Source organism: Ochotona curzoniae, unplaced genomic scaffold (genome assembly GCF_017591425.1).
Source record: "Ochotona curzoniae isolate NIBS_2020 unplaced genomic scaffold, NIBS_Ocur_1.0 contig_2692, whole genome shotgun sequence".
Taxonomy (NCBI): Eukaryota; Metazoa; Chordata; class Mammalia; order Lagomorpha; family Ochotonidae; genus Ochotona; species Ochotona curzoniae.
The window spans coordinates 10,906,988-10,921,177 of record NW_024465556.1 but is presented as its reverse complement, the minus strand read 5'-3'; the positions used below and the strand labels follow the sequence as shown (position 1 = coordinate 10,921,177).

The following is a 14,190-nucleotide window of genomic DNA, read 5'->3' as shown; positions in this document are numbered from 1 at the left end:
TAAAAAATAATAGATTATGGGAAAATAATAAGTTGATTTACTCTCAAAATATAATTTCTTAGAAAGTTAATCTTTTTTCCTTAATAGAGTGGCAAAAGTGGACGGACTATGCCCAACATTCTGGATGACATCATTGCTTCAGTTGTTGAAAACAAAATTCCACCAAGTAAATCCTCCAAGATAAATGTAAAACCAGAGCCTAATGAAGAACCCAAAGAAAGCAAAAAACCTGCTGTGAATGAAAACAATAAATTGTATAGTGATATACCACATTCTTGGATCTGTGAGAAGCATATTTTATGGCTTAAGGATTATAAAAATAGTAATAATTGGAAGCTTTTCAAAGAATGTTGGAAACAAGGACAGGTGAGTATTTTTAGCTAATTTGATACATTCTTGGTGGTACTGAAGCTGATGAAATTGACAAAAATGTTTCCTTTCTTGGTACTTGGGAAATTGGGAAGGGGAAAACAGGAGATCAAAAACATTGAAAATCTTACCAGAATGATTATTTAACTTCTAGGATTTTATTGCCAGACATGTATGAATCATCAGGAAAATACTCATGATATATATTTTTAATATTTCCAATGAACATTTAACAATGTCATATTTGCAAAATTCTTTTCTTTAGATTTTCAATAGAAAATCTAATAGAATAATTTTTCTTGAATCAGTAAGTGTGTAAATGTTTTTGCCTTTATAAATGGGTTCATCAAATCTTGAGTAAGAAGCCTCATTATGTCATTATTCCCCCCCAAAAAATTATTTTTGTTTTACATAAGTTTTGATACGACTGATGTATTTTCAAATAGAAGTTCACTACATTAATGCCAAAATTATGAACTATTTTAAGTATTTGTATGAAAGTAGTATATTCCATTTATTTCATGCCTTCTGGAAACCATCTGTGTTCTTTTACTATGTCCACTCAGCATATCTAGTAAAATCTGGTTTTTGTGCTACACATCAAGATATTCAGAGAAGTAAATGAGAACTATATTTTAATTCTTTTGGATCAGTGATCCCTTTGAAACTATGCTAAAAATTTCATCTTTCTGCAAAAATTAGTTTGTGAATTTATGTACATGCCAGATTTAGCTTTTCTTAAGAATTTAAAGAGTTAGAGAGAGACAGAGAGAGGGAAAGATCTTCTGTCCACTGGCTATACCACAAAGCCAGCCATAGATTTAAGGTTTTTTTCCATTAGGTTTTCTTGAATCCTTAATGTTATTTCTGAGCCAGAATTTAAACCATGTAATGAATTTGTATGAAACTCTGAGGTGTAGTATTAGGTAAACTGTCACCTAAACATTTTCAGAAATATGTTAATTGTTCAGGGTTGTGCACTGTGGCCTGGCAGGTTAAGCAGCAGATGTATGGCAACAGAGTATGACCCTTGCCTGGCCTCCCTTATCTGGGAGTGTCTGGTTTTGGCCTCACCCAGAACTGGCCTTTTCAGCTATTTGGGGGGACAGACTTGTCATGAGAAGATCTCTGTCTTTTTCTGTAATTATCAAATAAATGAATGAATAAATCTTTTAAAAATTAAGTATGCTAAGTATTCTAAGAACTTCAAGCAAGGTGCAGTGGAAACCCAGAGATGGGAATGGGTACGCCAGGGTAGTTGTTCCAGAAGGCTTGTCTGAATTGAATCCTTAGTGGTTAGGTGAAGTTGTGCTACACCAGTCAGAGGATTGACATGCTTAGGGAATTCTAAGTAGATTTGTGTTACTAGAACATAGATGAGGGTATATGAGAAAGTTGTGGGAAAAAAGAAGTGAGTCAGGGATATGATTATAGATGGAAGTTATACATCATGTTAAGAAGTTTTTATTTTACACTATCTAAAAATTTAGTCCTTTTAATCTTCTGATTACCATTCAAAAATAAGGAGCTGGATATAAGCATTATTATTTAGGCACTAGGAATTAGTGTATGCATTACCAGCGGTAATTATTTACTCTAATAGCTTAAAGAGTTTAAAAGAGTTGTTTAGAAGCGAGTTTTAAGATTTGTCTGAATATTTTCCCTTGAATTCACATAAGTAATTTATATTTTGTCTATGAAAAAATAAAGAGTGAATGAATCTAAATAAAACAACCCAAAAACTCCTATTTCTACTCCCAATGAAATTTGTAATATAGTATTCTGTTGCCAAAATGTCACTATACTTCACATTCATTCACTTCCTTTTCTTTACCATCATATGGTAATGATATTCCCAAGATATATGTCATTGTTATTCTTTTCCATGATATAGCTTTGTAGAAAAAGGAGTTCTTCCCTCCTGATTTTCTACTCTTATCATTTTCCTCCCAAATTATAGTAGTATACTTCCTTAGTGACAGTTACAAGTTTTACTTTCTCCTATTTAAATGTATCATGGCATAAGCAAAGTTAGGAAATCTAGTATCATGCTATAAAGATATACTTTAAATGCCTTATTGGGAGTCCTACTTTTATTTGGGAGTAGCAGCACATACTGCAGTGTATGTTAACTTATTGCAATGCCAGACTCAATTTTTATCTAATTCACCTATAAGAATGTATGTATATAGTTGATTACCTATATCTATTTACTTTGTACTTTGCACTAATGCTAGCTTATATCACAGAGAACATAATATATATTTGCTTTTAGAACTGGCTTATTTTACTAAGCATTACTGGTCTGCAGTTGGGACCATTTGCTGCAAATAGTATTTTTTAAATGCTTTTTTTTGTACTCCAAAGTTTTGTTCCTGGGACTAAAGTTTAATATGTTAACCATTTGTTGTGTGTTGTTTGTAAAGTAAAATTTTGAAGCCTCCATATACTTCTGGATTTGTTACTTACATATTTAATGGTTGGTTGGTCCCAAGCCTGCAGTGGTGTCCGGTGTTCATAAGAAAATGAACATAAGCTTATGGAAGGCCGACTCCGTTAGCCTTGATTTTGGAGATCACCAGGCTGATCTGCTGAACTGCAAAGACAGCATTATTTCAAATGCCAATGTTAAGGAATTCTGGGATGGTTTTGAAGAAGTTTCAAGTATGTTGGTTTGTTTCTTCATTTGTTTGTTTTCTTTAATTTTACTGTTCGTTAAAACATGTACTCCTAAAATGATACTTTAAGTTTTTAGACCTTTTAGACTTTGAAACTGAATAAGACTATTGCTAAAGAATATTAGAATAATATAGAATGATTAAATATTGTTAACTTAATTGAGGAAACAAAATACTGGGTGCTAATCCTGGCTCATACTATTAGTTTTTTTGACACAAAAAAGGTATTTATTATATATGGGCAGATTTTTTATAATGCATAAAATTGTGAAAATTGTATCATGTATTTACAACAATGAAAATGAAAAGGATAAATTTAAGATTGTAATGCTACTTGTAAGGAGTCTTTCATTTTCAAGAGTTTGAGTTCATTTTCAAGTGGATAATGCAGTATATCCTATTTAAGTACAAAAGAAAAAGTTTGGATGCTGTATGAGAACCTAAGGAGTAAAAATGCTAAAACATTTACTATACAGTCATCAGATCATACATTTATATTTCCTACTCTCCAAATGTGAAATGAAATAAAAACAGATTATCATTACTAATTAACTGCATTCTTTATAGAACGACAGAAAAACAAAAGTGGGGAAACAGTTGTGTTAAAATTGAAAGACTGCCCTTCAGGTGAAGACTTCAAGACTATGATGCCAGCAAGGTATGTCTTTATAAGCTTAACTCTTCTTAAGTTAAGCAAATAACTTCCCAAGGGGTACGATAAGTAATTACAGATGTAAATTTTAGACCTTTTCGTCTTAAGAAATAAAACTGAATCTTAGTGATTTCAACATTAGGAAGAGTTTTGTTTTTGTTTTGTTTTAAATTTTGAATTTCTTGGTACAACTTTTTATAGTCTGGGATTCTCCCTCCCAACAATTTCTATCCCCCGACTGATTTCCCCACATCAACACAACATTACATTCCTTTATAAGGAGTCACGGTTCCATCAGTCTGCTGTTTAAGTGTGCCCCGACATTGCTAGTACAGACAATGTCAGGCAGCCTATCATCTCATTGTCTAGATATGTCCAACACTTTCACTGGGCGTCCATCTTCAACCAGAAGCAGGGGTGCATGTTGCACTGTGCTCCCACAGCTGGATATGGTAGCCTCCACTACTCCATCATCATACATTCCAATTTTCATGATGGCTTCCTTATATTAGAGAGCATATGATATTTTTCTTTTTTGGATTGACTTATGAGCATAATGGTGTCTGGTTGGGACCATCCAGTTGCAAATGGTATAATTTCATTCTTTTTAATCATTGAGTAATATTCCATGGAATACCATAATTTCTCTAATCACTACTCTTTAGGTGGACATCTGAATTGTTGCTGTGTCTTTACTATTATAGATTGTGCTGTTGTAAATATAGGATGACAGATCCCCTTCTCATATGCAGTTTTCCTTTCCTTTGGATATATTCTTAGAAGTTGAATAACTAAGTTATTTTTCTTTCTTTCTGCCTTTTTTTTTTTTTTTTAGAAATGCAGATTTTATAGAGATAGGGAGAGTTGACAGTTCTGCTGATTCATGCCCCCAAATGACCACAGTGGGCAGAGCTGAGCTAATCCAGTGGTGGGAAGCAAGAGCTTTTTCTAGGTCTACCACATTGGTGCAGGGTACTAAGGACTTGGGCCATCTTGCACTGCTCTCCTGAATCAAAGTGGCATGCATATGGGATGCTAGCACTTCATTGCAGAGGATTGGCCTTCTCTACACCCTGTTTGTTCCCATAGGGATGTTTTTATGGTTTTGTTCAATAGCATAGAGTATGAGATGTATCCCATATAAGAGAGCTCCGTGCTTGTGGCCTGGAAAACCAGTATAGGATGGCCCAAAGCCTTGAGACCCTGCACCTTTGTGAGAGACCCAGAAGAAGCTTATTGCTGCTGACTTCAGATTGGCTCCAGCCATTGCGACTACTTGGGGAGCAAACCAGCAGATGAAAGATCTTTTTGTATCTCCTTCTCTCTGTATATCTGCCTTTCCAATAAAAATAAAGGTAAAAAATATTTTTGAAAAAATGGTACAATGGTTAAGATGTGCTTGGGAAGCACACATCTCATATTGAAGTCCCTGATTTGCTGCTTCCTCCTTATCCTTTATACTAATAATATTCTGGCAAGCACTCTCTCTCTCAATGCCTTTCAACTGGAACAAAAATAAATAAAAGGAAAAATAAAAGAAAGTAATCTTGTTATTCTTCAGGTATGAGGATCTTTTAAAATGCCTACCATTACCAGAATACTGTAACCCAGAGGGAAAATTCAATTTGGCCTCTCATTTGCCAGGATTTTTTGTGCGCCCTGATTTGGGACCCAGATTGTGCAGTGCCTATGGTAAGTGTATAATCAGATTTCTGTCCAAAGATAAACACTCTGGTAGTATTTAATTTCTAGTAAATCTGTTGTTTGAATAGGACATTTAAATCCATTTTTGTAAGTAGTTTAACAGCTAACAGCCTATTAAGTACCTACCAACTCATTGCACTGAAAAATATTTACATCTTATTATGCCTTTTAGGGACGGGTTTTTTTTTTTTTTTTTTGCAACAAGATACTAAAATGCAAGTATAAATTGATAAATTATTCTGATAGAGCTAATTTGGGGAATACCTGATATTAGAAACATTTCTCAAGTGAAATTTTATTTTTTATATACAGGTGTAGCTGCTGCTAAAGATCATGATATAGGAACAACTAATCTCCATATTGAGGTTTCTGATGTTGTAAACATTCTAGTCTATGTTGGCATAGCAAAAGGAAATGGCATTCTCTCAAAATCAGGTAAAGAAATATACTGTAGTCTTTGGAATAAGAGTTGAATATTCACGTAAACAGTTGCAAGGGATATAGAAGTCATCTGTTAGTTGAAGGTTAATTTTCTTTCTCTTCTTTATGTAAAAATAATTTTGCAGATATTTTTATTCATTAGGTTTGTGTTATGAACATACAAAAGCAAACCACATTCAAGACTTTTGTATCGCATTGCCTCTGCCCTTGAGTAACCAGTGTCACTATTACTTACTGCCTCTTCCTCAAAGATCAATCTTTGCTTCTGACATATTCAAGTCATGGACATGTGTTTGTACATTTTCTCCTTTATGTACACTTTCTGAGAAATTCTGTGCATCATGTCTAGCCTCTGCTGAGATCACTGCTTTTTGTAGGAGACCAGGGATATAGGGATTCATTGTAGTATTCCTCTAATGCACTCTTGAACTAAGCTTAATTTTCTCTCAGCTCCTTTAACTTACACTATTGAGTATCACACATAACCTCACCTCCACCTCCACCTCAAGAGGTTTCACCATCACTGGCACACTTGAGTCAAGGTCCTGGGTTGAGCATAGAAATATGTAATCTGTGGTTCAGATTATTTATTCTTTGTAAGCCTAAAATGCTATAATTAGTTATCTCTTTTTGTATATTATATTTTTACCTCATTGTATTTTGGTCAAATCACCCCTGTAAAACTTCTAAATATATGTTATACCTGCCTTTCCTACATACCCCTCACCCCCAGTTACTTTGCATAGTATTTGGTCTAATGAAAACACTTGAAAAGGGGGAAGAGCCTGGTGCAGTAGCCTAGCAGCTAAAGTCTTTGCCTCGCACACACAGAAATCCCATATCGGCACCAGTTCGTATCCCAGCAACTCCACATCCCATCTAGCTCCCTGCTTGTGGCCTGGAAAAGTAGTCAAGAATGGTCCTGAACCTTGGGACCCCGCCCCCACATGGGAGACTCAGAAGAAACTCCTGGTTCCTGGCTCCTGGCTTCTGATCAGCTCAGTTCCGGCCATTGTGACCACTTGAGCAATGAATCAGCAGATGGAACATCTTCCTCTCTGTCTCTCCTCCTCTCTGTATATCTGACTTTACAATAAAAAGGGGGAGTGGAGTGAGAAACAAAAGACTTAGTATTTTACTTCAAAATCTGAGATACAGAGAGGGAGAGATCTCATGTGCTGGTTCACTACAGCCAAAGCTAAGCCGGTCAAGAAGCTTCTTCCATATTTCCCACACATGATCAGAAGTCCAAAGCCTTGGGACGTCCTTTGATAGAGTCCCAGGCCATTAGCGGGGATCTGGATCAAAAGTGGAGCAGCAGCGGTTTGAACTGGTGCTCATGTGATGCTAGCACCATAGGCAGAGGATTAATATGCCACACCATTGTGCTGCCCCCCCCCAAATACTCCTCATCTAAATGTTCTGTCACATATAGAAGCATTTTTTTAAGAGTTTTATTTTAATTGGAAAGCCAGATATATAGAGAGGAGAAAAGACAGGAAGATATTTTGTCCATTGATTCACTCCCCAAGTGGCGACAACAGCTGAAGCTGAGCCAGTCTGAAGCAAGTAGCCCAAAGTCATCTCCAGGTCTCCTATGTGGTTACAGGGTCCCAAGGCTTTGGGTCATTCTCAACTGTTTTCCCAGGCCATAAGCAGGGAGCTGGAAGGGAAGCGGGGCTGCCAGGATTGGAACCTACACCCATATGGGATCCTGGTGAGTGTAAGGCAAGGACTTTAGCCACTAGGCTACCACGCCAGGCCATGTTTCACACTGGTCTTAAAGCACATCAAGAATGTCAATGGGCCAAAAAAGCACATAGTTTTCCTCCACTGAAGTGACTGCCTTCTTGTCTCCTCAGCAAACACCTGTATGCATCCTTTAGAATGTAACTCTGATTACCGTCTTCCCCTAGAGGTCCTCGTTAAACAAGTAGACTTTACTCTATCCACGCGTCTCTTCCTTAAGATCCATCTACCCCTTTGCTTCTAAATGTATAAAGCATTAAAATTTAGAGAAAATCGGAAAGCCAATCCAAGCTTGCAACAAAATTCTGTTTTGCTAATATATTTGGAAACCATTAACTCATTTGAAAGGAGAACATTTTATTTGTTTAGAGGAGAAATTTTTTTTCCAGATCTAACTTATGTACCACATTGTTGTATTTGTGTAGATTCACTGATTCATGAAATCATGGAGTTGTTGGCTAGATATTTCATAAGTCCAATTCCTCAGCATCATAGGGCAATGTCTGGCACATAGTAAACACTTAGTAAATGTTGGAAGTAAAAATTCTTTGCAGGCAAGTTTGAGTGTTAAAGAAAAATTTACTCTTAAAATATGAAGAAACAACTGATAGATCTTTTGTAGCAATCAATAGTAATAACTTTCTGTTACAGAATGTAGTGTAAAATGTTTAATAAAATATAATCAGTAAGACTAAAAGACCCTTTTGTGGTTCATATGTAGAGATAAAATATGTGTCTGCCCTTGTGTTTTGGTTTGCAGACATTTTAGAAGGACGGCCTGATGTTTCTTCATAAATAGTTTGTTGTTTGTGAAGCTTTTACCTTTGATAACCTTCAAATTTTAGATCCCATAGAAATTAATCCACTGGTTTTCACCTGCAATTCAGTAATCACGCTACTGAACTTTTGTGCTCAGTTAAAAAATAGAAGTTGTGTCTTTGCCTTATTTACAAGTTGTAAGGGCCAACTAATTAAAAACAGTCACAAAAGTCCTTTGCAAGTTACAAAATGTGAGTCTGTATCATTGTTATAGCTACCCCCTAAGGTCACATAGCAAATTGATTACATTTGAGTAGAAGCTCTTCAGTTTCTTTGGCTCCATGGTTTGTGGAAAATAATCTAGAAGAACAACTTGCACAAGAGACAAGCTCTCTAGTTCTCTGCTCTTATAATTCTAACAGTCTGAAATATGTAGTTGGGGCTGCCTACTCATTGTTCCAGGGATCCCATGTTTTAATACAGCAGGTTAAAGCTGCCAGCTACAATGCTGGCATCACAAATTGTAGCTCTCCAGTTCAAGTGTTAGCTATTTCACATCTGATCCCGTTGTAAGCAGATGCTCCTGGAAAGTAGTGGAAGATGACCCACATGCTTGGCCCCTGCCACCTAAATAGAAGATCCAGATAGATTTCCTGGCTTCCGGTTTTTTCTTGGCTCAACGTCAGCCATGCATTTATTTTGGGTTTGAACCAGCAGATGGAAGATACTAGTCTCTCTCTGTAACTGCCTTTCAAACAAATATTTAAAAAGTTTAAAAGGGTATCAGTCCTGTTGTAGTAGGTTAAGACCCACTCTTGGATGGCCCATCTGGCTTCACCCTGGCCCAGCCCTGCCTAGTGTGGGCATTTTGAGAAGAGTGTCCCAGTAGCTGGAAGATTTTTCTCTTTTGCGTGTCTCCTCCTGCTGTTGTCTTTCACCCTGCCTTTTAAAGTAGATAGAATCAGTTTTTGGTTTTTATTTAACTAAGAAGAATCTTGATCCAGTTTAGCACTCTGCTGCTATTATAGATCTTAGCTTTCTAAGCAATGTTGATTGACCATTTTGAAAATATTCTCCTGCTTCAGGAATACTCAAGAAATTTGAGGAGGAAGATTTGGACGACATTTTAAGGAAACGATTGAAGGACTCAACAGAAACACCTGGTGCTTTGTGGCATATTTATGCTGGGAAGGATGTTGACAAGATAAGGGAATTTCTTCAAAAGGTAGAATTTAAGTTACAAATATTTATCTCTTCACCTTTGTCAAATAATTTGTTATCACAACTTGATTTGCATTCAGCAATATGAAAATTGTAATTTTTACTTCCAATTAAATGGAAGGTTTTGTTTGTGGTAGGTTTGTTTTTATTTGAAAAGTTCATTTTACAGAGAAAAGATAGAGAAAGAAATGGACCAAAGCCAGAGGCTTTTTCCAGGTCCTGGACGTGGGTTCAGGGCCCAAGGACTTGGGCCATCCTCTGTTGCTTTCCCAGGCACATGGTAGGGTACTGGATCAGAAGTAAGGCAACTGGGATACAGATCAATGCCCACATGGGATACTTGCACCACAGGTAGAGACTTCGTTTGCTACACCATGGCGCCAACCTCCAGGATATTCTTTATTTTTCAAATCTGATATTTTTGGCTGTTGGCTTAGGTAGTGATTTTGCTCTATTGCGTCTGTTTGTGATTGTTCCTACTTGAGTGAACTGTAGTTCTCAATAGTCATATTCTGAGTTTTGAGACAGTAAGCTGAAATAATAGAAAATTGACACCCACAATAACTGGCTCAAACCCTTTACTTAAAATTGTTTTTGGGCCTGGCACAATGACATAGTGGTTAAAGTCCTCACCTTGTATGCACCAGGATCCCATATGGGCACAGCTCCACTTCCCATCCAGCTCCTTGCTTGTGGCCTGGGAAAGCAGTCGAGGACAACCCAAAGCCTTCAGTCCCTGCACCCGCATGGGAGACCTGGAGTTGCTCCTGGCTCCTGGCTTTGGATTGGCTCAGCTCCAGCCGTTGCGCTCACTTGGGGAGTGAACCATCAGATGGAAGATCTTCCTTTCTCTCCTCCTCTCTGTATATCTGCCTTTCCAATAAAAATAAATAAATCCTTTTTTAAAAAAGACTGTTTTCTAAGTTTTGTATTATGGGGATTTGTTTTTATCATTTTTCTTTAAAAAAGATGTCACTCTTTGGAAAGGTGATAACAAGAGAGAAAAATGACAGAGACCAGGTTTTCTATATGGGTAGCAGAAACCCAAGTATGTGGGCCATCTTTGGACACAGAAGTTTGTGTCATTTGGGAAATGAACAAGCCACTGGAAGAGCAATCTTGCTTCATCTTTCTTCCCCACCCGCACCCCCCCCCCTTTTTTTTAAGATTTTTTTTTTATTGGAAAGTCAGATATACAGAGAGGAGGAGAGACAGAAAGATCTTCCTTTCTTTTAAGGTGTATTTAGTTTTTATTGGAAAGGCAGGTCTGATTTACAGAAACATAAAAGAAACATCTTCATCCACTGATTCACTCCCCAAGTAGCCACTACAGCCAGAGCTGAACTGATCCAGAGCTTTCGGCCTCTTTGACTGCTTTTCCAGGCCACAAGCAGGGAGCTGGATGGGAAGTGGGGCAGCTGACCAATGAATCAGGACCCAGATAGGATGCCTGCACTTGCAAAGGGAAGATTAGCCAGTTGAACCAACGCACTTTGTGTTACTCTGCCTTTCAAATTAATAAACAGTCTTCAAAAAAAAATTAAAGAATTATTCTATCTAAGTGGAAGTAGTTATCCCTGTGCCTACCTTAAGAAAAAAAAAATGGGAGATCAGGTATGGCAGGGCCAAATAAAGTTTCTGAAATGCTGGCATCCCATATGGGTGCCAGTTCAAGGACTATGGCACTTGTGATCCAGCTCCCTGCTAACAGTACGCCTGAGAAAGCAACTGAAGATGGGCCAAGTGCTTGAGCTTCTGTGTGGGCTCTACACTTCAGCCTGGTCCAGTCCTGGCTGTTGAGGTCCTTTTGGGAGTGAACCAGATGTATTTCATAAAAGAGTGATGCTAAGCCTTCTCTCATTTGTATATGTTGCTCTTGAAAAGATTACAAGGAAGGAAATCAGATTGAAATTTGATAGTGAGGGACATTTAAGATCCTTTGGCTTTTCAGATTTGTGTATAATATTATAAATCACTTCATAAGAAATTCTGAGGACAAAATATTTGTATTGCTACAAATAAAACTGAAATTTAACTACAGTAAAATCTGCCCTTTCTTAGAGAAATTTTATGTTAATCCATATTTCAGATTTCAAAAGAGCAAGGCCTTGAAGTTCCCCCAGAACATGATCCAATACGTGACCAAAGCTGGTATGTAAACAGAAAGCTCCGCCAAAGGCTGCTTGAAGAGTACGGAGTCAGAACTCGCACTCTGATTCAGTTCCTTGGTGATGCCATTGTTTTACCTGCAGGCGCACTACATCAGGTATGTACAGACTTCTAGAGTATCTACCTAAAAGCAATAATTTTTTAGAATTAAGCCTTACTATAGGTGTACTCATAAATTAATGAAGACATGGCAGAATGTACCAGCATGCTTATCAAATCTCTGAAATGGCATTCCTGTGCTTGAAAAAAAAAATCAGCAAAAAATAACTATTGGAGCTTAAATTGTCTTAAGTATAAGCTAGGTATCGATTCATATATTGTGCCTGATTTAATGGACTGAAGTCCAACATTTCTTTTAGGGGATCTATAGAAAGTTACAATCATAATAGGCTGTGGACAGCTCAGTGTATTTAAATGCCCCCTTAGAAAACAGCCTCTTCAAGGCAATTTGTACTGTAAATCTCTTTGTAAGTAGTACGTTTAGTAGTGCAAAATAAATTTTGTAGAAAATTCTTATTCAAATTCAGTGGAAGTCAACTTCATGCTGAACACTACGGTTACTTTTTAAAAATAAGTGTAATTTACCTGCAATAATATGTACTTCCTTTTAGATTTTATAAAACAAGTAATATAATCAAAATATAGGCTAGTTTCTTCATGTTCTTCTACAAGTTTTTCAAGTTCTGTTCTCATGTGGTTTCTGTAACCCTTATCTTTTTTTCTATAGATTCTTTTTGTAAGAAAATGTTACATAATATATATTCTTTAAGTCTACTTTTTCTCACCTAATACATTTGAAATTCATCTATGGTGTATTAATTGTTTCCATTGCTGAGTAGTTAGTTCATTTCACATATTTTTTTTTTCCATTAAAAAAAGTACTTGTTTATACAGTCAGCTAAAGAAGTATATCATGACTAGGTTTATAATTTGGGTTATTAACAAATGAAGGGACTATATAAACATTCAGGTTTTTGTGTAAATACAGGTTTCATTTATGTTAGGTAAATATTGAATAGTGGGGCTTGAGTGCCCTTATGATAATTATTTGATTGGTTATTTGAAAGTCACATGTACAGAGAGATAGAGAGGAAGATCTTCTGTCCATTGATTTCACTCCCTAAGTGACTGCAACAGCCAGAGCTGAGCCAATCCAAAGCCAGGAGCCCAGAGCCTCTTCTGGGTCTCCCATGGGGGTGCAGGTTCCCAAACCTTTGGGCCATCCTCGACTGCTTTCCCAGGACATAAGCAGAGAGCTATATGGGAAGTGAAGCTGCTGGGATTAGAACCGGTGCCCATATTGGATCCCAGCATGTGCAAGAAGAGGACTTTAGCTGCTAGGCTATCATGCCGGGCCCTATTCTTTTTTTCTTGTTTCTGTCACTTGTTGCTGTCACTTTGGTTTCTTAATCATTCTTGTTTGTGTGCAGTGGTAACACTGGTTTCAATTTGCAGTTTCTTCTTGAGTAAATATGTTTAACAACTTTTGATTAGTTTTACTTGCCACCTATTTCCTTTAACTGTATTTTTATATATTTGGTTCATTTAAATTTTTTAGATTATAAATTTAAATTATAAAGTAGGTGTTCTTTATTCCAGACAAGTCCTTTACCTGATATATTTTACAAATACTGTTCTCAATATGTTGATTACCTTTTCATTATCTTATGTTTCAAAGAGCCAAGGTTGCTATGTTTGTTTTCATCCTAATGAAGTCCAGTTGTTTAATTCTTCTTTTATGGTTCATGGTTGTGGTCTGCTTGAAAACTAAACTTTATCCTCAAGCCTAATTTAAGCATATCCACAGGTGGGGATCACTAGAAAACATGATGGCATCTTGTAATAAAAGTCACTTAAGAGTCATTTAAGTCATATATATATATATATATTCGTTCCAGAATTTAAGAATCCAGAACTCACAGCAATTAAAAAACTACTTAATGAAAAAAGTCACTTTGTGTTGTTTTGAAGAATAATGTTAGGTTCGTGGCTGACCACTAGGACACAGATTTAAGTGACCATAACCTAGAAAGGAATAGTAATTTTCACAAGTGAAGGGGTGAGAGGTTTACTTAGCCAATTTGAAAGAAAATTACCTAAGAAAAAGGTTCACATTACTTAAATCCTGTCTAACACTCTGAACACAGCCAATCTCGTCTAACTTGAACGCTAAGCAGAGGCAAAGCCTGGCTACCAAAATTCTAGGGTAATTCTAAAACTTATTTGTGGTGAGTGGGTCTGTCTGAAACTGATTTTCATCCCTAGTTCGTAAAAAAAAAAAACTATTAAATTTCATTTCCTTTTTTCACTCTCTAACATAACAATTAACAGTGAAGTGACTTTTTGACTGCCTGAGGAGCAACAACAAACCTACTCCGATTAAGTGCCCTAATAGATTCTTTGCAGTTCTTGGCTTCTTAAAGAAACAACAGAAAAATCCATCTTGAA

At 36.6% G+C, this 14,190-nt stretch overlaps 2 protein-coding genes across 2 annotated transcripts in view; one reads left to right on the top strand and one right to left on the bottom strand.

Moving 5' to 3' along the window:
- JMJD1C (jumonji domain containing 1C) overlaps positions 1-14,190 on the top strand; it is a 173,104-nt gene that overhangs the window by 157,314 nt on the left and 1,600 nt on the right. Inside the window, exons 19-25 of the mRNA XM_040976042.1 lie at positions 88-366; positions 2,865-3,033; positions 3,615-3,705; positions 5,261-5,391; positions 5,716-5,838; positions 9,438-9,577; positions 11,663-11,839. Of these exons, the coding sequence (XP_040831976.1) occupies positions 88-366; positions 2,865-3,033; positions 3,615-3,705; positions 5,261-5,391; positions 5,716-5,838; positions 9,438-9,577; positions 11,663-11,839 (1,110 nt within the window). The remainder of the gene's footprint in view (positions 1-87; positions 367-2,864; positions 3,034-3,614; positions 3,706-5,260; positions 5,392-5,715; positions 5,839-9,437; positions 9,578-11,662; positions 11,840-14,190) is intronic.
- Positions 7,584-14,190, bottom strand: part of NRBF2 (nuclear receptor binding factor 2) — a 28,213-nt gene continuing 21,606 nt past the window's right edge. The window contains exon 5 of the transcript XR_005883388.1: positions 7,584-7,618. The gene's annotated coding sequence lies outside the window, so the exon portion shown is untranslated. The remainder of the gene's footprint in view (positions 7,619-14,190) is intronic.